At 39.8% G+C, this 24,850-nt stretch overlaps 1 protein-coding gene across 16 annotated transcripts; it reads right to left on the reverse strand.

The window, feature by feature from the left end:
- Window positions 1-233: 233 nt before the first annotated feature.
- On the reverse strand, window positions 234-24,659 carry LOC108880412 (plexin-C1). Of its 16 annotated transcripts, none has more exons than XM_051069395.1 (16): window positions 23,561-24,659; window positions 10,583-10,705; window positions 7,260-7,394; window positions 7,036-7,136; window positions 6,854-6,959; window positions 6,600-6,765; window positions 5,961-6,063; window positions 5,615-5,690; window positions 5,044-5,085; window positions 4,795-4,928; window positions 4,419-4,598; window positions 2,321-2,429; window positions 1,687-1,866; window positions 1,439-1,606; window positions 1,102-1,198; window positions 234-843 (listed from the first exon to the last, which is right to left on the reverse strand). In XM_051069395.1, the coding sequence occupies exons 1-16, from the start codon at window positions 24,581-24,583 to the stop codon at window positions 803-805; spliced, it is 2,784 nt and encodes a 927-aa protein (XP_050925352.1). In that variant the 5' UTR covers window positions 24,584-24,659; the 3' UTR covers window positions 234-802. The 16 variants fall into 16 exon arrangements, with proteins under 16 accessions (XP_050925352.1, XP_050925356.1, XP_050925360.1 ...); XM_051069399.1 differs by lacking the exon at window positions 10,583-10,705 and adding an exon at window positions 22,170-22,292 and having other exon boundaries at window positions 235-843; window positions 23,561-24,658; XM_051069403.1 differs by lacking the exons at window positions 7,260-7,394; window positions 10,583-10,705 and adding exons at window positions 21,050-21,184; window positions 22,170-22,292 and having other exon boundaries at window positions 235-843; window positions 23,561-24,658.
- Between the last annotated feature and the right edge of the window lie 191 nt (window positions 24,660-24,850).

The following is a 24,850-nucleotide window of genomic DNA, read 5'->3' on the forward strand; positions in this document are numbered from 1 at the left end:
GTCTCAACCAGTTAAATGGTTATTTTAACATACGCATTTTCATCTAATCTGGTTTACTTCAGCTATGACCATAACAGTGTCATATACTGAAACCAAACCACCAACAACCTTCAAGGTGATCAACAAGCAAATGTCACTGTTGGAGTCTTGTTACATTATCCATCATCAGGTAAATCAGTATTTTGATTGTAAATACAACTGTCCTGTTCATTAAAACCTTTAAATCATCTATTGTTGTGATGGAAAAACAGGCCTCATTAGTTTTATCTACTTCATTACAGACATTTATTGATTACAGTTATTGATTTGATATTGATATACAATAACTACAGTGTTCAGCTTCCTTATGAGGAATGTTATGTTCATGTTATGTCCATGGTGTATCATATCAACTGCAGCATCCATACATACTTTGCTGACTGCAATAAAGTTCTATACTACTAAAAGGCTGAGGTGCTGAGCAGTGCAGGAGACGAACAGGCTTAGTCTATACAATATGTCCTCTTATAACAGCTGTACCATCAGAGAGGATGAACTCAGTAGAAAAAAAAAGACTTGATCACAAAATTTATAGTAAAAGCACTGACTCTGTCAAAAGGATACAGATGTCAGAAAGAGCCTCAATAAAGAAATAGTTTAATATTTTTAAATATGCTTATTCCCTGACATGATTTAGATGAGAGGACCAACAACACTCTTCAAGTTTGCACAGTAAATATGAAGCTAAAGCCAGCAGCAGGTTAGCTTAGCCTAGCACAAAGACAAGGAAATGGGCCAGTGTGATGTAATGGTCAGACCTCGTTCATCTGCGTTTCTTCAACCATCGACAGATAATCACCAACACTGAAAGACAAACAGTTACTGATTCAAACCAGACAGACAGTGGAGTGGAAAAGGTTCTCAGTCAGTATTTCTACCACCACTGGATGTCTGCACTCTATTGAATGTAGTAGAAAACTATCATTAAACATTAACATAAATGTACACAACAATTATACTGAATCTAATCTACATTTACAATTGATTTAGATTCAGACTGTCTATTAAACTGGTATTAAACAGACAAAATCACTTTCAGTCCAGCCTACTTAATGTACTTACCAACAATAACACAGGGAATCAGGAGGATGCACAGTATCAGAGGGACCTGTGATGAGGACGGAGGCTCAAGTCTTACCGTCTTTTCACCGTACATTATCTGGGGAAAAAAAATAAAGGCACTTCAATAAAGAATTTTGCGGTGGGATGTCTCACTGGACCAGTGGGTCAAAAATAAATGAACTGTATGTTTACTATTGAAACCACTGCATGAAAACCAATATTTGCTATAAAAAAATTCAGCACTACCTTGAACCACCTGCCTATACTTAAAATAATGTTTAGGTTGTATGTCTTTATAGCACTGTCTAGATTGGAGCAGTGGGAATGAAAGACTTACCATTAAATGCTGGAATTCAGCACTGGATGTGTTCTTAATTTCACAGAAAAAATGTTCTATTTCGTTGGTGGTTTTTTTGCTCTTCATGATGCAGGGATATTGTTTTCCTTCCTGATCGCCCCACACTGACAACTCTGCTTCTGTCATATCCAGTTTGTCTGCCTTTTTCTGAAATGACAAGAGAAACAAATGCTGACCAATGTGTTCATGTCCTATGTTTGTGCAAATATGATAATAATATCCATTACCTCTATGGTGATGCGCACATCGTCCCCTATTCTCGTGGATGTGAAACCAGTAAACTCAGGGTCTGGATAGTAGGTGATTTTATCAGAGCAGGACAAGGTTTCATTGGCTACTCTCAGAAACACAGTGCTGGTAAAAGTCCTCTGACTGTTTTCAGCTGCAGGTGTGTCATAGGTGAGATTCTGCAGTGAATTAAAGGAACATTCTGTGTTATATAGAATATGATATAATCTATGTATGGCATAGCATGACATGATGGTAAACTAAGCAATTTAATATGACATGATTCAACAGGATGTGACATAACAGTATGAAGCAACATGACACTGGTTGATGTAAAAAAACAAATCATGCTAACACAACACAAGAAGACAAATGTGATGTCAAACAAGTGGAGGATAATTTATGACGTGCTTCACTCTGCATGGTCGTGCATATGTTTAGATGCATGTGACAGTTATAATGTAACTGTACTATAATGCTAGAAGATTACATGTGATGAGCTGGAGTGACAGGACATATTCTAATATACTGTGGCATGTTGTGATATAATGCCACAGTCTAGTGTAATGCAGCATGACATAATAAATAGAAGATAACAACACAATGGAACATTGTGTTTGTCTACAGACCCACCTGATAGCTGCTGCTTCCTGGAGGTCTGACCCTCTGTGGGGCGTGGCTGTGTGTGACCCCCTCCACAAAGTCCAGGTGAGAGCCCATGAGTGTGATCTCCCTCTTCCCACTACAGGACACAGAGCAGCAGCCAATCAAAGGAAAGCAAATTTAGCACAAAGGCTCTGTTGTTCTAACATTTTGTTGTGATATCCTCAGCATGGTGATACATGTTTTGCAACTAGTGATTATCACTAACTACATGTACTGTAACAGGCCTCAGAATTCTCTCCTTCTTTGTAAGTTCTTCTGATTTGTAAGTTAACTCATTATTAAAAAGTGTTCTTCTGTGTGTTTGGCCTGTGTTCTCTTCTCTACTCCAAAACAGTGACACACAGTTAAAACCTAAAACCAGTGACACTGAAAAAATACTGAATAGAATAAAGAAACACATGAAGAAAAAGACATAAGAAAAATAAATAAAATAGTAAGAAAATATTGTTATTGTTTCTTTGTACCTGTGTTTTATTGTCAGTGGAAATTCAAGTTTCAGTGCCCATAAAACCTTTCTAAATGCCAATGTTTCCAGTTCAAGTTTTCTTTTCAATACCAAACTTTATTTTCAATGTAAAAAAAATAATGTCAGTGGTCTACCCCTTAGAAGTGGGGCTTGGTGTTGCTGCAGCTAAAAGGGGAAGTGGCTCTTATGGTGAGAGACTGCTTTTAGGAAGTTGCTATCTTTCCCCATCAGATAACCTCAACCTGTGACTGTTCTCAGCAGAATCTACTTGAGCAGTGACAAAACACTGATGGTAGCTAAAAAAATGCAATGCCAAAGTGTCAAATTCAACTGTCAAATCAGTTACAATAAGTTGGTGTAATTACAGTACATTAATGAGGGCATGATGTCACCTTTTTGTTTTTTAGACCTAATTTCCTATCTGCCCATGTCACCTCATGATCCCAGTGATGGTCCTGTTTGTTCATAATCGTTAATCTGCTGTCTCAGAATGGATTAGGTGATGTAGCAGCATGCTACACGTGTTCCTTAAAATTGTTCTTGAAATGACTTACTAATACTTTTAATACCTTTACGTTCCTCCACTACATTTAAAATAATGAGAAAGAAGTCACCACTTCAAGAGAAGCTGTGGTTAAACAGCCTGCTAAAAATATTTGACCTCATATCTCCTTTCTGTTGATCTATATCTATCAGCAGTGTGTGATGTTCTGTAAATGAACTCTATGATTTGGAGAAACAGATATCAAAACTTGATGTTAAACATGGTTGTGGTTTGTTGAAACATTTCAGTGACACTGCAGCAGCTGGAAATAACAGATCTGAATTAGAAAATGCATTTCCTGTGGTAAATGCTTGTGAATGCTGAGAGCTAAATTAATTGCTCAGGCAATGCTTAAAATGGCTGAAATTATTGTTGAAAGAGAGAGAGAGAGAGAGAGAGAGAGAGAGAGAGAGAGAGAGGAGGTGAGGGACAAACAGTTCAAAAGAGAAGTGTGTGTAATGGTAAATCACCAATGAGAATGACCCATGTGTAAATGTGCAGGTCTCAGTTGTGTGTGTGTGTGTGTGTGTGTGTGTGTGTGTAAACAGCACAGAGAACAGAGGAGGTCTTAATGGCCAAATGTCCATCACACAGTACTGAGAGGTGGCTCAACCCTAAAAACTGGCCTGGCTTGGCTGTTTTATTAACAGAGAGAGCAAGATAATATGGAGATGAATGGAGCAGGTGAGGGCTCCTCTTGGTGATCAGAGGCTGCTACTGCAAAAAGCGTAAATCCTATGGCTTAGGGAGTCACACTGTGTGACAGAGCACAAAATTATCTACAATTTGAGGCATAAATTGTGTGTGAGACGTGAAAGCTGTGGGCAGGAGAAGAGTTGAAGCACAAGAATTTCTGAAAAAGTTGAAGGACTGAATGGCTAGAGTGAGTGATGTCACACAGTGACTCAGCCTTCACACTAATGAGATCAGATTTGACACTGTGACAGTTATTCAGTTATTCTTGGAAAGAAACTCAGTCATGTGTTATCCTCAGGAAGGTTTTAACATGTGTGTGTATTATCAGACTGTAAAAGATTCAACAAATCCAATCATACCTGACCCAGCTGCTGCTTGGGACAATTTTGGTGCAGGATGGTGATGACTTGTAGGTGATTTTAGTGTTGCCATGGCAACCACCATCTGGGAGGAGAGCACATACTTTGACCACACCTTTACCATCTGTCCTGGGAATGTGGAACGTGAGATTCACGCCTGTGTTGTTCCATACAGGAGATCTGAGCACAGCACACAGGACGACAGAGAGAGAGAGAGAAACCAGTTCATCTCACTGAGTCCAAGACTTGTTTGTTTGCATTGACAACTTAACATCATGACAACAACAATGCAGAAAACCTGAAAACTGTTTCCCTTTAATAACTGCATCTTTCAGATGTTGAAAGCATAATGTTTGTTGCCCATAAACAGACTCACTCTTGGGGAGTGCAGTCTGTGTCCACAGTCATCCTCACTCTGGTCACATCTCTGAGGTTCTGACCTGACAACACTGCGTGGTTTCTGCCGTAGAAAGACACGACACTGGGGGTGATGGAGGAGATCACTGGCCTCTAAAACACACAGAAACAACCATTTTTAATGTATTGCCTTCCACTGTTTAATCTCTACTGAATGTGAATGAGTTGAACTTGAGAGGAAGAATGTGTGTGAGAGGTTCAGACTCACAGAAAAGTTCATCCCAGACTCCATCGTTTGACAAACACTGTCCTGCAGGAGGAAGCAGGGGAAAGAAATTCATCAGTTTACATGACATTCACAGTAAAGGTGCTTCTAGATTTGACTCAAGACCTGTTTCACCTCAGGTTAGTTCAGCTGAAGCGGTAGAAAACATCCAGCCTGAGGTAAATGCCAACAACTGTAATGCTGTCATATTTACATCTTGTGTGTATGAGCATAAAGAAAATGAGGCATTTTGGTTTCATGAGTAGTTTACTTCACTAATGACTGATCAGAAACAGTTGGGCCCAGTGAAACACACTCTCTTACTCAGAGGGTTTTCACAGTGAAGGTAGTATCTTTACAAAGTGTCTAAACTCTGAACAACTCAGAGCAGACAGCTGGGTGCTGAATCAGCTGGTGACCAGTTAGTAAACAAGACACAACATGTAAATAAGACCGGTGTTGCTGGAAGGCATTTCTTTTACATTTACAATAAGAAGTCACTATTTACAGACTGTTAATAACAAATATCTGACAGCATGTTCAAAAAGTGGAAAAGCCTATTTTAGATAATTACATTGATCACTCCTTGATTTGCCCAGGAACAGCTGTTTTTGCTCCAGCCACATCCAGCCCTGATACACTGCTGACACCTGAAGAGAAAACAAACCTTATAACATGTTGGTGTTAAGATCAGCACTGATATAACACTAGAGAAATGGATCACATGGACTTGACAGAGAACAGAGACCACAACATAGTAATATATGCTTCCTGGCTATGAAAAGACAAAGTTTTTTTCATATAACTTGGACCTAATGATTTCATCAGTGATGCATTTGACTGATTCTGTGTTTCAGCTCTATCTATTATTTTCTTCACAGTCAGTGTCTTTGGTTTCTTTGAAATGATAGTGGACTTACAAGACAGAACTTGGAGGTCCCCTGATGTTTGAACAGTTGGTTAACGTCAGTTGTTCCAAAAAGTGCGTCTTCCCAACTCTAATTCTTACACTGACACCCAGACCTGACATGAAAATAATACAACAAACATTACAGCAAAACAGTTCTATGTCAGAGCTTTCAGTGATAAATGTGTTTACATGTAATATAACACTGTATGCTGTGAGGCATCACAGATCTGTCAGCTGCTAAACAACTGGATATAGAGTGAGGTTACAAAAGAAAGACAGAGACAAACTTTCTGTTTCACTCTGAAACTATCATTAGAAACAGCAGAGGTAGTAACCAGTAAACAGCAAATCAATATCAGGTGTGCCAGCTGGATGCTCAGGTACACCAGCTAGCTGATCATATGCAGGCCTGAGGGTTTAATATTATGGATTTCCTGATAAACAAGTCTAATTGTTACTGTGACATGCAGCCTGTTCAGTGACTGTCTTTGTTCAGCAGTGTACATTTTATAAAATGTAACGATATATAACAAGAGACAACACAGATTCATCAACTGAGAATTTCTGTGATTTTATTATGACACTGATGAGGTCCTTGATAATCAGGTATTAGGTCACTGGATTATTACATTTATCAAAGGTCACTGACCTTCAGCAGGAAGTCTGCTATCAGAGAAGATGCAGGTGCATTGTGGGAACAGTGGAGGAGGGCCACTCCTGCTACAAAGCTCACTGGAACTTGCAGAGAACTGACAGGCGAATCTGGACAGTGTGCTCTGACCCACAGTCAGGTGTGTCTGGATGTTCAGTTTGATCTGAGAAAGGTGGAGATGTGAGTGTTTAAAGGACAAATAACTGACACACACAACTGATCAGAGTTAAAACCTTTGACTTCATCTCTACCTGACCAGTTGGCTCCTTTTCAACTTTGTAGGAAACTATTTTGTGTTGGTGATCATCAGGAATGGACACCCAGTCTGAATCTGTGCAGTCATCTTCAAATGTGCACCTAGGAAAAGAAACATTTGTTAAACCCAAGTTTAGAATTGTTTAAAGACGTCAGATGCAGATGTTGTTTCTCTGACCTTGATTTAGAGCCACACCAGACACAGTGTGGATCCTGTGCAGACCAACACTCCTGCACATTTGTGTACATGCTGCACTTTGACACAGGTACACGCTTCATCTAGAACACAAACATTAAGCAAAACTATAAAATACAGCATATGTGACACTGTGGTAATAAAAAGACGATCTGAAAATTTGAATGTTTAACACAGGTGTGTGTATACCTGTACAATGCACCTACCTGGTTTTGAAATGGCACATACACATGTTTATGATCCACTGGATCCAGAAGTATTTTGGGAAACACTTGGCGATCATCATTGGCCCTGTAGAGCACCATGGGACAGGCGGTGTGATAGTCCTTATCTACAGCAAGCTGACAACAAGAATGTAGCTTTGGTTATGTTTCTGAGGAACTGAGCTGCTGCACTGGTAAATATTTGAAGTTGAATTAAAATGGGTGGAACAAAAAACTGCTCTGGTAAAATGAGAAGCATCTGGAGCCACTTGGTTCAAAATATGAAAACTGCAAAAAGTGAAAAATGTAAATGTCAAATTGATTTGATTTGTTCACATTAAGAAAAATACTGAATATCACCAGATCTTTCAAATCACTGATCCAGTCTTACCTCCTACCCACAGTGAGCTTCACTCACGCAGCCAGAAAAATGGATCTTTGGCCCTTTAACTGAGATTTGGCTTGAGCATAAAATCATCCTTAAAGACCATTAGTGCTGCTTTTGACAAACAGCTTAATTAAAGTCCAGCCAAAAAACATCTGCATATATGAATGTCTTATCTAATTCCTCAAACAGAATATAACAGGAGATATTTTGTACTAAACAAGACTTGTACAGACAAAATAACGGAAACATTATTTGTTGCTGCAATCAGTAACTGTGGTGAATGGTGAACTTAGAGCTGAATTCTTGTGATGTCTGTGGTTCAGGCTTCATTTAGGTCAGGCCACTAGCTTAATGACCACCACCACCACTATGGTTGTTGAAGAAAACGTTAATTCACTGATGCCTTTTAGTCCTAATGAGAACACTGTTTTGTCCTCTGAATCCACTAAGAGCATCACAGCATCACAGAAAAAAAGATGTGCATTGAAAACTTCATGCTGGTGTTTCTATTGAATGTCCATTATAAAACAAGTAGTTCTGACCAAGCAATCTGATTGATTAACAAGACATTTAGAATGTGCAATAATTTAATTTAATTTAACCACAGGCCATATACAGTTCTCCATATTTACTTATCCTATCTCATTCTTATTTTATTCTATTTATAGTTTGTATATTTAGTTAAGAGTTTACAGTGTATTTTTTTTTATCCTATTAAGAGTTTACTGTTTATTTCTTATATATATATTCTCTATCTACCTGTTTGCAAGCAGTTGCTGTTGTTGCTTGCAAACTGTCCTGTGTGTGCTGCTTTTCTGTCCATATAAACTGCTGGAAACTTAATTTCCCTGAGGGAGTCATCCCAAGGGATCAGTAAAGTCTAGTCTAAGTCTAAGTCTAAGAATGTGCTCAAATTAGCATGACAGTGTGGCTTACTCATCACCAAAGATATTACTCCGCCATATACATTTTACTTTGTTGGTCATAGTTGTATAATCGCAAGATTACACTCGAGGGTGTCCTTTAACGTCATTTGAGCACGACAGTGATGTGGTCAGGACTGAGGTGCTTGTTAAAACACACCCTCTCGGCTAATATTGCTTAATTACCACATCATGTCACTTCCACTGTGTTGCTTCACTGTGCCATTAACTAGCACACAGGATGTGATGCAATTGAATTTTGTGATGCTCAGGGTGAATGGGTACACAGAAATATCACCATTTCCTGTCTGGAATTTTTTCCAGGTTCCATCATACTTCACTTTCCTCTCTACCAAGTTTTCCTTCTCTGGATATCACCTGACCACTCACCCATCTGTACACCTGGACCTTATTTCCTCTGTCACTCTCAGTGTATATAGATGTAGATATCTTTCAGTCAGCTTACTCTGCTATGCTGCTGTAGAGCTGCAGCTGAATAACTCTTATTTTTGTTTTTTGTTGAAAAAATATACTTCAGCATAATTTAAGAAAACATAAATAAAAAAAACTCAATATAAATAAATATTGCTAAACAAACAGAATTTCTTATGTCTAAAACTTGACCACACCCAGTTAAATACTCATAACTGACTGCACACATTTCTACGTATATTCCAGTTAATTATTAAGTCTGTACCTCATCTGCAGGTACAGATATCTTACAATCATTTTTGACAATAAAATGCGGTAAGTGGTCAGTCCACGTTGCAACATTTTTTCTATGCACTATCAGTTGTGTTCCTTTACATGCTACATTTGCCAGTCAGAGAAAAGCTGTTCCTCTCAGCTGCAGAGCTGTAAGAAATACACTTAGAGGTTTTATGAACATTTGTGAGGCTAAACTCAGCATGAAAGAACCTATTGTGTCTCGTGGAGAATTACTGGAGTGTTTCCAGACTTCTATTCAATTCTTTAACCATGTGAGTGAGCTTGTATAAAGAGTGTCTGAAGAATATTAATTGTTTTATCTAAGAGATGGAGAGAGGATAGACGGTGATGTGATGGAGACGTGGCAGAGGAAATAAGAGCATGACTGACATGAAACTGGTCATTGTCACCCAGGAGTAATTCAAGACATGGGAGATTATTTTTCAGGCCCTACCAGAAGAGTCTACAGTATGAAGAGGTCGCAACTGAAATGTCAGTCTGTTACTACCTTCTGTACCTTCTCATATCAAATAAAACTACAGTGTGGATCAAATAATATTACTGTATGGTTCTGATGTAAAGTCAGGAATAATGGAAGCATTTAATAGCATCTTAATTAAAGGTGCTATATATAAGTTTCTGCTAACACTACATAGCCAACATTAATATTAACAGCTGTTTCCTTACTGGTCTAGAAGAAAAGTTACAAGTTTAGCATCAAACTTGATTCCTTAACTTGAAAGAGCTACCTCCAGCAGTGGGAAGCAACTCCTATGTTAATTTTTGTTTTGCTTCTTTTTCTATCACTTATTTTCTTCTGCTAATGAGCTAGCCCTATCCTGTCTTGTAATAGCACTTTGCAATAGTGAGTCACTGTAGCATCTAGTCTGCACTCAGTCCAACATGAGGGTATGAAGAAGTAGCTCTAACCTCTAGTCAAACAATAATGAAGCTTTGAAGGTCTTAACAGCTGTTAACGCTAACACCAGCTATGTAGCAATAGCAAAAACTTACAAATAGCACCTTTAAATACAGAGCACTGAAAAGAGATACTGTAGGTTTTTTGCCATTCAGTTTTCAAGTGGATAGTCCTTGATGTATGCTATCAATTGTGTTACTGAAATTCTGAGTAAATCTTTCTCCAATAATAGATACATATCACTTCTTATACACACCTTAATGAGCTTGTTTAACATGACAATGTGCGTCCTCACTTTTTCAAAATAAGTAAGCAAATGGTTTACTAATTTTTCAAAAGTGTTTTTTCAATAATGGATATAATGTATATCACTTCAGTTCTTATACACCTTAATGAGCTGTCCATCTCCTGTCCCGATGAAGAAAACCATCCAGGCCTTCTGCCTCACTGCCAGCACAGAGGTCATGTAGTTCTGTCTGAAGAGCACTGCCTTCGGCTTCAGGGTCTTTGGCTGAGAAACACAAACACACTGATCATCAGGTTTGGATCCAACAGGTATTCAAGCTCTACAGAAGAGTATAACTTTAAAGTCAAGAAGGTACTGGAAATAACCTTTCCTTACTCAAAGCTCAAGCCAGTTCACTTTAATTGCTTCAAGTGAACTGGCTGTTGTTTGTATGGTATCACATTTACTTACACATAGACTGACATTTAATTTCAGCTAATTGTCTTACCATGATGCATAGTTATATGACCAACTTTGTCTCAGATAACTAATATGCTGGTAATGACTATCAATGTGAATAAGTGTCCAGTTACAGTTACTGACAGCTGAATTATTTTGTCACTGTCTCTCCAGCACCAACTCTATAAAACCTTCACAAACTGACTTCTTACCTTTGTAACACTTGTCTTTTCGGGACAGACACTGCAGAAGTCTGGATCTGAATCGTCCTCTCCGGTGAGATCGGGGCTGATGTCAAACACCAGCAGCTCGGTGTTGCTCTGTCCTCCGTCCACACTGAACACTCCGCTCCAGAGCACCGAGGGCCCGCCCGGGATCACCGAGGAGGCCAGGAGTCTGTTCCCCTCACCACCAGCTTCAGAGACACTGAGAGTCGCACCCCGCAGAGACCTGTAAGTCTGGGTCTTGCTGGTTTTGCCCTCAAGCCAAATGAGACGGACGTTGTTACTTTTAGCGGCTGAGAGCACGTTGGAGAGCAGATACATGGTTGAACTGATCTGAAATCCGTCCACAAACTCCACATCACCTTTACTTCTGATCGAGGGCGTGAGTTGATCATCATTTAGAGAAAATATACCTCCCGCTTGTTTTTCAACCGTATTCTGAAGGTTGACAGTTTGGATATTAGAGGTGCAGCTGCTCTGTTCGGTGTTGTGTTGATGTTGCTGTACCCCGGTCAGAATGTAAGTGTCTTGTGTTGGATTCTTCTTCAGATTCACCAAGACCGCGACGGACGCGTTGCTGCTCCTCAGTGGTCCCACCTGGATGCTCTCCCTGTGCACAAGGTTAGAGATGTTCTTCAGGTCCAGAACCTCGCAGTAACCACACTCCTTGTCGATCACCCCACAGCTGATCAGAGTGTCGTTCTCAACAAATGGCAACAACACGTTGACTTTGAAAGTTGCGTTCCACGAAGCCGTCTCAGAAACCCGGTAAAACGACACGTCGTCCGGCTGTTGGTTCCCGCTCTTCAAGATTCCTCTCAGGGTCAGACTGTGGACCAGAGTCAGGTCGTGGTTCAGCTGGTACAGCTTCTCCTCTGTAGCGATGTAAACCGTGTTTGTGGTCACGGCGAAGTGGCGGAGATCTCCATCAAAAGTGAAGCCTCCATCCTCCCCCAGACACCGAGCCGCTCCTCCCCAGAGGATAAATAACAGACCAGGCAGCAGGATCATCTTCTACAGCGGTGGCAGCTTTGACTGGGAAACGCTCACACACTGACGGCCTGCATGGTGCTCTGCCTCCACCACAGTGTCACCAGAGTCGTGCGTAAAAGCGCAGCGCGCCTCTGTTGAAAAGAGAAGTGTCGAAAGTGGGAGGGAGCGCCAACGAAAGCGAAAACCAACAGACTTGGTTCTAAGATAAAGTGATTTTGCAGCATTACTGTTTTCACTCAGCTCTGTTTGTCTCACCTTTTATAATGTTTTCATACAAAATCTGTAAAGTTTTAATCTAATCACAGGACCATATGCACGCAGTGATATGTGCGCTCTCCCGGGCACATTCCTGACGATGGCAGCCTCCAGCTGAATAAAAGGCCTCTAATACATCAGTTTTAAACAATCCACATAATGACATCCACCTCAAAAAGAACCAACAGTCGTGGTGTGGCGGACGAGAAGATTTCCGCCCTAAATTCATCGATTCTCAGTGAGGCAGCAGGTTCTGATTGTTTGACTGCTGTGGCCAATCCACACAAAAGAATGGTTCCTATCCATTTTTAAAATGAACTTTGTGAATCCTCAGAGGGTTTGATCTTAATGTGATGATCTTGTAATGATGACTGTGTAATGGGCTTCAGTACTTTATACCATCTCATGTCCACTGACCCCATCAATCAAAATCACCAAGTGACCAAAACTGTAACATGCAACTTTCTCCATGTTCCAACTACAGAACAGCAAAGATGATAGCACGTGATTTCTGGATGACATCTAGTGTCAACTTTGGGAAGTTGTTTCCTCTAGCTGTAAGCATGCACTGGATGTCACTGACCAAACAATAATTACTCATAATAATGAGCCTTGTAACACAAAAATATCCCAGAAAATAAATGGACCCTTGTAGTGTTTTTCCACTCTAATGATCAAATAAACCAGAAATCCATTACAGATAATAGAGATAAAGTAATTTCTTCACCAATATTTGCCCCAATATATATGTTTGTTTGTTTGTTTTTTTATATTCGCCATTAATAATCTCTAAAATACTTTATGTGAATGTGAGGACAAATTACAGAGAGGAGAGAAAAGACACAATAAGGGTCCTGTTCCATGTCATCTCCCTCTGTCTCTCCACTGTGAGCCAATTAAAGGTAAAATGTCCCAACAAACAATGAAACAAAATTATATTCTCAATATAGGTGCAAATATATTCATACATTTGTGTGTATGCAGGTTCAGCTAATTGTATCACTGTTTACACTTTTTCATATTCACTTAATCATAAAAACATCAAAATAACTTTGAAAAAATGGTAACATTATGTAGAATATATAGTATATATACTTAAAAACCTACCTAATCTCAGACAGTTGTAGGCTGCCCTCTTGTGGTTGAACTGAAACATTGTATTATTACTCCAGTTTGTGTGTTCCTGTGGATAAATCTATCTCTGATTACTTCATTATAGCAAAGATAATTATTATTTTTCCAGAATTACTTACACATGAATTGTTCTTATTTACATTTACTATTTGCATTATCTGTTTGTTTTGGAGGAATGCTCTGTGTTTAATTTATTTTTACCTTATTACATGTCCCACTTAATCTACCTTTCTGATAGTCACTAAAAGAGGCTGTTGTTAGAGGCCATTTTCCTCTGGACTCCTTTGACTGGCATCACATCTATAGCTGCTGTCTCAACCAGTTAAATGGTTATTTTAACATACGCATTTTCATCTAATCTGGTTTACTTCAGCTATGACCATAACAGTGTCATATACTGAAACCAAACCACCAACAACCTTCAAGGTGATCAACAAGCAAATGTCACTGTTGGAGTCTTGTTACATTATCCATCATCAGGTAAATCAGTATTTTGATTGTAAATACAACTGTCCTGTTCATTAAAACCTTTAAATCATCTATTGTTGTGATGGAAAAACAGGCCTCATTAGTTTTATCTACTTCATTACAGACATTTATTGATTACAGTTATTGATTTGATATTGATATACAATAACTACAGTGTTCAGCTTCCTTATGAGGAATGTTATGTTCATGTTATGTCCATGGTGTATCATATCAACTGCAGCATCCATACATACTTTGCTGACTGCAATAAAGTTCTATACTACTAAAAGGCTGAGGTGCTGAGCAGTGCAGGAGACGAACAGGCTTAGTCTATACAATATGTCCTCTTATAACAGCTGTACCATCAGAGAGGATGAACTCAGTAGAAAAAAAAAGACTTGATCACAAAATTTATAGTAAAAGCACTGACTCTGTCAAAAGGATACAGATGTCAGAAAGAGCCTCAATAAAGAAATAGTTTAATATTTTTAAATATGCTTATTCCCTGACATGATTTAGATGAGAGGACCAACAACACTCTTCAAGTTTGCACAGTAAATATGAAGCTAAAGCCAGCAGCAGGTTAGCTTAGCCTAGCACAAAGACAAGGAAATGGGCCAGTGTGATGTAATGGTCAGACCTCGTTCATCTGCGTTTCTTCAACCATCGACAGATAATCACCAACACTGAAAGACAAACAGTTACTGATTCAAACCAGACAGACAGTGGAGTGGAAAAGGTTCTCAGTCAGTATTTCTACCACCACTGGATGTCTGCACTCTATTGAATGTAGTAGAAAACTATCATTAAACATTAACATAAATGTACACAACAATTATACTGAATCTAATCTACATTTACAATTGATTTAGATTCAGACTGTCTATTAAACTGGTATTAAACAGACAAAATCACTTTCAGTCCAGCCTACTTAATGTACTTACCAACAATAACACAGGGAATCAGGAGGATGCACAGTATCAGAGGGACCTGTGATGAGGACGGAGGCTCAAGTCTTACCGTCTTTTCACCGTACATTATCTGGGGAAAAAAAATAAAGGCACTTCAATAAAGAATTTTGCGGTGGGATGTCTCACTGGACCAGTGGGTCAAAAATAAATGAACTGTATGTTTACTATTGAAACCACTGCATGAAAACCAATATTTGCTATAAAAAAATTCAGCACTACCTTGAACCACCTGCCTATACTTAAAATAATGTTTAGGTTGTATGTCTTTATAGCACTGTCTAGATTGGAGCAGTGGGAATGAAAGACTTACCATTAAATGCTGGAATTCAGCACTGGATGTGTTCTTAATTTCACAGAAAAAATGTTCTATTTCGTTGGTGGTTTTTTTGCTCTTCATGATGCAGGGATATTGTTTTCCTTCCTGATCGCCCCACACTGACAACTCTGCTTCTGTCATATCCAGTTTGTCTGCCTTTTTCTGAAATGACAAGAGAAACAAATGCTGACCAATGTGTTCATGTCCTATGTTTGTGCAAATATGATAATAATATCCATTACCTCTATGGTGATGCGCACATCGTCCCCTATTCTCGTGGATGTGAAACCAGTAAACTCAGGGTCTGGATAGTAGGTGATTTTATCAGAGCAGGACAAGGTTTCATTGGCTACTCTCAGAAACACAGTGCTGGTAAAAGTCCTCTGACTGTTTTCAGCTGCAGGTGTGTCATAGGTGAGATTCTGCAGTGAATTAAAGGAACATTCTGTGTTATATAGAATATGATATAATCTATGTATGGCATAGCATGACATGATGGTAAACTAAGCAATTTAATATGACATGATTCAACAGGATGTGACATAACAGTATGAAGCAACATGACACTGGTTGATGTAAAAAAACAAATCATGCTAACACAACACAAGAAGACAAATGTGATGTCAAACAAGTGGAGGATAATTTATGACGTGCTTCACTCTGCATGGTCGTGCATATGTTTAGATGCATGTGACAGTTATAATGTAACTGTACTATAATGCTAGAAGATTACATGTGATGAGCTGGAGTGACAGGACATATTCTAATATACTGTGGCATGTTGTGATATAATGCCACAGTCTAGTGTAATGCAGCATGACATAATAAATAGAAGATAACAACACAATGGAACATTGTGTTTGTCTACAGACCCACCTGATAGCTGCTGCTTCCTGGAGGTCTGACCCTCTGTGGGGCGTGGCTGTGTGTGACCCCCTCCACAAAGTCCAGGTGAGAGCCCATGAGTGTGATCTCCCTCTTCCCACTACAGGACACAGAGCAGCAGCCAATCAAAGGAAAGCAAATTTAGCACAAAGGCTCTGTTGTTCTAACATTTTGTTGTGATATCCTCAGCATGGTGATACATGTTTTGCAACTAGTGATTATCACTAACTACATGTACTGTAACAGGCCTCAGAATTCTCTCCTTCTTTGTAAGTTCTTCTGATTTGTAAGTTAACTCATTATTAAAAAGTGTTCTTCTGTGTGTTTGGCCTGTGTTCTCTTCTCTACTCCAAAACAGTGACACACAGTTAAAACCTAAAACCAGTGACACTGAAAAAATACTGAATAGAATAAAGAAACACATGAAGAAAAAGACATAAGAAAAATAAATAAAATAGTAAGAAAATATTGTTATTGTTTCTTTGTACCTGTGTTTTATTGTCAGTGGAAATTCAAGTTTCAGTGCCCATAAAACCTTTCTAAATGCCAATGTTTCCAGTTCAAGTTTTCTTTTCAATACCAAACTTTATTTTCAATGTAAAAAAAATAATGTCAGTGGTCTACCCCTTAGAAGTGGGGCTTGGTGTTGCTGCAGCTAAAAGGGGAAGTGGCTCTTATGGTGAGAGACTGCTTTTAGGAAGTTGCTATCTTTCCCCATCAGATAACCTCAACCTGTGACTGTTCTCAGCAGAATCTACTTGAGCAGTGACAAAACACTGATGGTAGCTAAAAAAATGCAATGCCAAAGTGTCAAATTCAACTGTCAAATCAGTTACAATAAGTTGGTGTAATTACAGTACATTAATGAGGGCATGATGTCACCTTTTTGTTTTTTAGACCTAATTTCCTATCTGCCCATGTCACCTCATGATCCCAGTGATGGTCCTGTTTGTTCATAATCGTTAATCTGCTGTCTCAGAATGGATTAGGTGATGTAGCAGCATGCTACACGTGTTCCTTAAAATTGTTCTTGAAATGACTTACTAATACTTTTAATACCTTTACGTTCCTCCACTACATTTAAAATAATGAGAAAGAAGTCACCACTTCAAGAGAAGCTGTGGTTAAACAGCCTGCTAAAAATATTTGACCTCATATCTCCTTTCTGTTGATCTATATCTATCAGCAGTGTGTGATGTTCTGTAAATGAACTCTATGATTTGGAGAAACAGATATCAAAACTTGATGTTAAACATGGTTGTGGTTTGTTGAAACATTTCAGTGACACTGCAGCAGCTGGAAATAACAGATCTGAATTAGAAAATGCATTTCCTGTGGTAAATGCTTGTGAATGCTGAGAGCTAAATTAATTGCTCAGGCAATGCTTAAAATGGCTGAAATTATTGTTGAAAGAGAGAGAGAGAGAGAGAGAGAGAGAGAGAGAGAGGAGGTGAGGGACAAACAGTTCAAAAGAGAAGTGTGTGTAATGGTAAATCACCAATGAGAATGACCCATGTGTAAATGTGCAGGTCTCAGTTGTGTGTGTGTGTGTGTGTGTGTGTGTGTGTGTAAACAGCACAGAGAACAGAGGAGGTCTTAATGGCCAAATGTCCATCACACAGTACTGAGAGGTGGCTCAACCCTAAAAACTGGCCTGGCTTGGCTGTTTTATTAACAGAGAGAGCAAGATAATATGGAGATGAATGGAGCAGGTGAGGGCTCCTCTTGGTGATCAGAGGCTGCTACTGCAAAAAGCGTAAATCCTATGGCTTAGGGAGTCACACTGTGTGACAGAGCACAAAATTATCTACAATTTGAGGCATAAATTGTGTGTGAGACGTGAAAGCTGTGGGCAGGAGAAGAGTTGAAGCACAAGAATTTCTGAAAAAGTTGAAGGACTGAATGGCTAGAGTGAGTGATGTCACACAGTGACTCAGCCTTCACACTAATGAGATCAGATTTGACACTGTGACAGTTATTCAGTTATTCTTGGAAAGAAACTCAGTCATGTGTTATCCTCAGGAAGGTTTTAACATGTGTGTGTATTATCAGACTGTAAAAGATTCAACAAATCCAATCATACCTGACCCAGCTGCTGCTTGGGACAATTTTGGTGCAGGATGGTGATGACTTGTAGGTGATTTTAGTGTTGCCATGGCAACCACCATCTGGGAGGAGAGCACATACTTTGACCACACCTTTACCATCTGTCCTGGGAATGTGGAACGTGAGATTCACGCCTGTGTTGTTCCATACAGGAGATCTGAGCACAGCACACAGGACGACAGAGAGAGAGAGAGAAACCAGTTCATCTCACTGAGTCCAAGACTTGTTTGTTTGCATTGACAACTTAACATCATGACAACAACAATGCAGAAAACCTGAAAACTGTTTCCCTTTAATAACTGCATCTTTCAGATGTTGAAAGCATAATGTTTGTTGCCCATAAACAGACTCACTCTTGGGGAGTGCAGTCTGTGTCCACAGTCATCCTCACTCTGGTCACATCTCTGAGGTTCTGACCTGACAACACTGCGTGGTTTCTGCCGTAGAAAGACACGACACTGGGGGTGATGGAGGAGATCACTGGCCTCTAAAACACACAGAAACAACCATTTTTAATGTATTGCCTTCCACTGTTTAATCTCTACTGAATGTGAATGAGTTGAACTTGAGAGGAAGAATGTGTGTGAGAGGTTCAGACTCACAGAAAAGTTCATCCCAGACTCCATCGTTTGACAAACACTGTCCTGCAGGAGGAAGCAGGGGAAAGAAATTCATCAGTTTACATGACATTCACAGTAAAGGTGCTTCTAGATTTGACTCAAGACCTGTTTCACCTCAGGTTAGTTCAGCTGAAGCGGTAGAAAACATCCAGCCTGAGGTAAATGCCAACAACTGTAATGCTGTCATATTTACATCTTGTGTGTATGAGCATAAAGAAAATGAGGCATTTTGGTTTCATGAGTAGTTTACTTCACTAATGACTGATCAGAAACAGTTGGGCCCAGTGAAACACACTCTCTTACTCAGAGGGTTTTCACAGTGAAGGTAGTATCTTTACAAAGTGTCTAAACTCTGAACAACTCAGAGCAGACAGCTGGGTGCTGAATCAGCTGGTGACCAGTTAGTAAACAAGACACAACATGTAAATAAGACCGGTGTTGCTGGAAGGCATTTCTTTTACATTTACAATAAGAAGTCACTATTTACAGACTGTTAATAACAAATATCTGACAGCATGTTCAAAAAGTGGAAAAGCCTATTTTAGATAATTACATTGATCACTCCTTGATTTGCCCAGGAACAGCTGTTTTTGCTCCAGCCACATCCAGCCCTGATACACTGCTGACACCTGAAGAGAAAACAAACCTTATAACATGTTGGTGTTAAGATCAGCACTGATATAACACTAGAGAAATGGATCACATGGACTTGACAGAGAACAGAGACCACAACATAGTAATATATGCTTCCTGGCTATGAAAAGACAAAGTTTTTTTCATATAACTTGGACCTAATGATTTCATCAGTGATGCATTTGACTGATTCTGTGTTTCAGCTCTATCTATTATTTTCTTCACAGTCAGTGTCTTTGGTTTCTTTGAAATGATAGTGGACTTACAAGACAGAACTTGGAGGTCCCCTGATGTTTGAACAGTTGGTTAACGTCAGTTGTTCCAAAAAGTGCGTCTTCCCAACTCTAATTCTTACACTGACACCCAGACCTGACATGAAAATAATACAACAAACATTACAGCAAAACAGTTCTATGTCAGAGCTTTCAGTGATAAATGTGTTTACATGTAATATAACACTGTATGCTGTGAGGCATCACAGATCTGTCAGCTGCTAAACAACTGGATATAGAGTGAGGTTACAAAAGAAAGACAGAGACAAACTTTCTGTTTCACTCTGAAACTATCATTAGAAACAGCAGAGGTAGTAACCAGTAAACAGCAAATCAATATCAGGTGTGCCAGCTGGATGCTCAGGTACACCAGCTAGCTGGTCATATGCAGGCCTGAGGGTTTAATATTATGGATTTCCTGATAAACAAGTCTAATTGTTACTGTGACATGCAGCCTGTTCAGTGACTGTCTTTGTTCAGCAGTGTACATTTTATAAAATGTAACGATATATAACAAGAGACAACACAGATTCATCAACTGAGAATTTCTGTGATTTTATTATGACACTGATGAGGTCCTTGATAATCAGGTATTAGGTCACTGGATTATTACATTTATCAAAGGTCACTGACCTCCAGCAGGAAGTCTGCTATCAGAGAAGATGCAGGTGCATTGTGGGAACAGTGGAGGAGGGCCACTCCTGCTACAAAGCTCACTGGAACTTGCAGAGAACTGACAGGCGAATCTGGACAGTGCGCTCTGACCCACAGTCAGGTGTGTCTGGATGTTCAGTTTGATCTGAGAAAGGTGGAGATGTGAGTGTTTAAAGGACAAATAACTGACACACACAACTGATCAGAGTTAAAACCTTTGACTTCATCTCTACCTGACCAGTTGGCTCCTTTTCAACTTTGTAGGAAACTATTTTGTGTTGGTGATCATCAGGAATGGACACCCAGTCTGAATCTGTGCAGTCATCTTCAAATGTGCACCTAGGAAAAGAAACATTTGTTAAACCCAAGTTTAGAATTGTTTAAAGACGTCAGATGCAGATGTTGTTTCTCTGACCTTGATTTAGAGCCACACCAGACACAGTGTGGATCCTGTGCAGACCAACACTCCTGCACATTTGTGTACATGCTGCACTTTGACACAGGTACACGCTTCATCTAGAACACAAACATTAAGCAAAACTATAAAATACAGCATATGTGACACTGTGGTAATAAAAAGACGATCTGAAAATTTGAATGTTTAACACAGGTGTGTGTATACCTGTACAATGCACCTACCTGGTTTTGAAATGGCACATACACATGTTTATGATCCACTGGATCCAGAAGTATTTTGGGAAACACTTGGCGATCATCATTGGCCCTGTAGAGCACCATGGGACAGGCGGTGTGATAGTCCTTATCTACAGCAAGCTGACAACAAGAATGTAGCTTTGGTTATGTTTCTGAGGAACTGAGCTGCTGCGTTTATAAAGATCAGAAGTTGTATTAAACCTGATCTAATATATTTTACCCTGCTGAAGTTATGATTTTGAAAGGTCACCTAGGTAACCAGCTTCAAAACATAAAACACTTTTTGTTTTTGGCTTTTCTCAACCACTGAAATGTCTACTTATAACAACAGTATGCTGCTGTGAAAACAGTCAACCACTAACCACTAACATTAGCAGAAACAGCTTCACCTCCTGCCACAGTTTAGATCCTGTGGTGAAAGCAGCAGAGTATTTCCTGATCTGGTTTGGTACCTCTTAGACCCTTAAGGGACCAACTATCGCATCCAGTATTACAGTGATACTGCATCTATAATATATCCTTGCGTATCATATATGCATTCTGTGCATATTTTAAGGTGCTTGAAAAAATGAGTGCATGAAAGCATCTTGAATAATAAAAGGATAAATGATGGTGTGCCATTAATTTTCCCACCACATTCTTCTCTTTAGTCTCATATTTACCATTTTATCAAAAAAGTTCATCTTAGACATTTAATTTCATGGGACATGTTCAGTCTACAGCACATCAATAATTCTATCTTGGTGATAGCGAGAAAACAGATGATGTGGTGAAGCTGAAGTGATGGGAAATAAAGTGTTGACAGGAAACTAGTTATCTTCTTATCTATTTTACACTCTCCACTTAGAATTCTTCAGAGTTTTAAATTGGAATAATCTGACACCCCTAAATTTACAATGTAGATACTGGAATTAGATAAAAATACATTATGTTTCTAAAATAAAACTCAACAAACATTTTTGCCATTTATTTTTAAATAATTGTTTAACATGACAATGTGCTTCCTCACTTTTTAAAAATAAGTAGAGCAAATGGTTTACTAATTTTTCAAAAGTGTTTTTTCAATAATGGATATAATGTATATCACTTCACTTGTTATACACACCTTAATGAGCTGTCCATCTCCTGTCCCGATGAAGAAAACCATCCAGGCCTTCTGCCTCACTGCCAGCACAGAGGTCATGTAGTTCTGTCTGAAGAGCACTGCCTTCGGCTTCAGGGTCTTTGGCTGAGAAACACAAACACATCTATTATCACTTATAGATCTATTATCACTTATAGAGCCAAACAGCATTGATGGAATTCTGAAGTGAAGAGATTTCAGGTTGGAAACAAGTATTCAGAACACTTCATGTTGAAATATCACTGCTCAAAGCTTAATTACATGTGTTGTGATCTTACATAATTGAATACAAATCTTAAGTCATGACTTTTTATTCCTAACTATGAGACAGTGGGGCCGTGGGCAGAGATAGATAGAAAGCCTGCCCACCCCTCCTATGTAGGGCCCCCAGACTGAAAGAGTTTTGTGTCTCTTTACTTACTTTTTGTTTCTTTGTAGTTATTTGGTGTGTCTCCAAGAGGACTGTCACACAGTACGGTAGACCACTGTTCATTTCAACAGGTTGTTTTATCCATAACTGTTTAATAACCTTAACTGCGTGTTTATTATTGTAACCACAACAACAAAGGTCCAGTATGCATGCTGCTAGTACGTTCCTATGGGCTGTATCTGAGGGTAGAGACAAAAGATCTCTAAGGTCTTTTAGGCTGAAAAACTTGTTGGTCTTTATGGTCATTTTGTGTCTTTTAACTCAGCTCTGTGACCATCAAAGAAGACATTAAATATCAGGAGCTCTGGCCCATGGGCCCCCTGACATCTCAGGCCCCTGGGCCTGAGCCCTGTAGGTCCTTTTGGTAATCCAGCCACAGTCTCCTACAACCATAGGTCATAATAAAGCATCAAATCCATTTAACCACCAAACAATCTGACCTCTCACTTCACCTACACATACAATCCTGCAGGATCTTGCAGCATTTTGCTTTTAATGTGTATAAAGCCAGACCTAAGTCAACAAAACTTAGTTGCTTGTTCACACAAGCTTTTAGAGAACTACACTGTGTAAGGTATGTTTGTCTCCATAGTTTCCATTAATAGATATTGTTGAAGTCTTTGACTTTCTGTCCCCAAAGAAAACCTGGGGACAAACTAATGTCATTTAATAAAAGTATAATAGTACTGTAAAATATGACACAGTCTTACATTCTTCTTTAACTCCATATAAATTAGTTAAGGTTTCTTTGATTTTTATTTTTTGTCATTGCTAAAACTTTCAAAAATATGAAAACAAAATAAGAACCCACCGTCAGTCTTGACTTGGCGGTACAGACACTTGATACATTTATATCAGTGTAGCTACGTGGTATGAGTGTGCAGTCACAGTAACCGACAAATGAATTAAAGAAGCTTCTAACCTTCACAAACTGACCTCTTACCTTTGTAACACTTGTCTTTTCGGGACAGACACTGCAGAAGTCTGGATCTGAATCGTCCTCTCCGGTGAGATCGGGGCTGATGTCAAACACCAGCAGCTCGGTGTTGCTCTGTCCTCCGTCCACACTGAACACTCCGCTCCAGAGCACCGAGGGCCCGCCCGGGATCACCGAGGAGGCCAGGAGTCTGTTCCCCTCACCACCAGCTTCAGAGACACTGAGAGTCGCACCCCGCAGAGACCTGTAAGTCTGGGTCTTGCTGGTTTTGCCCTCAAGCCAAATGAGACGGACGTTGCTACTTTTAGCGGCTGAGAGCACGTTGGAGAGCAGATACATGGTTGAACTGATCTGAAATCCGTCCACAAACTCCACATCACCTTTACTTCTGATCGAGGGCGTGAGTTGATCATCACTTAGAGAAAATATACCTCCCGCTTGTTTTTCAACCGTATTCTGAAGGTTGACAGTTTGGATATTAGAGGTGCAGCTGCTCTGTTCGGTGTTGTGTTGATGTTGCTGTACCCCGGTCAGAATGTAAGTGTCTTGTGTTGGATTCTTCTTCAGATTCACCAAGACCGCGACGGACGCGTTGCTGCTCCTCAGTGGTCCCACCTGGATGCTCTCCCTGTGCACAAGGTTAGAGATGTTCTTCAGGTCCAGAACCTCGCAGTAACCACACTCCTTGTCGATCACCCCGCAGCTGATCAGAGTGTCGTTCTCAACAAATGGCAACAACACGTTGACTCTGAAAGTTGCGTTCCACGAAGCCGTCTCAGAAACCCGGTAAAACGACACGTCGTCCGGCTGTTGGTTCCCGCCCTTCAAGATTCCTCTCAGGGTCAGACTGTGGACCAGAGTCAGGTCGTGGTTCAGCTGGTACAGCTTCTCCTCTGTAGCGATGTAAACCGTGTTTGTGGTCACGGCGAAGTGGCGGAGATCTCCATCAAAAGTGAAGCCTCCATCCTCCCCCAGACACCGAGCCGCTCCTCCCCAGAGGATAAATAACAGACCAGGCAGCAGGATCATCTTCTACAGCGGTGGCAGCTTTGACTGGGAAACGCTCACACACTGGCGGCCTGCATGACTCTGCATTCCGCCCAGTCGTGCGTAAAAGCGCAGTGCGCCTCTGTTGAAAAGAGAAGTGTCGAAAGTGGGAGGGAGCGCCCATAAAGAGATGTCTGATCTTAATGTGATGATCTTTAGATTGTGTAATGGGCTTCAACACTTTATACCATCTCATGTCCACTGACTCCATCAACCAAAATCATCAGGTGACCAATATTTAAAACTGCA

Source organism: Lates calcarifer, unplaced genomic scaffold, assembly GCF_001640805.2.
Source record: "Lates calcarifer isolate ASB-BC8 unplaced genomic scaffold, TLL_Latcal_v3 _unitig_941_quiver_1185, whole genome shotgun sequence".
Classification (NCBI taxonomy): Eukaryota; Metazoa; Chordata; class Actinopteri; family Centropomidae; genus Lates; species Lates calcarifer.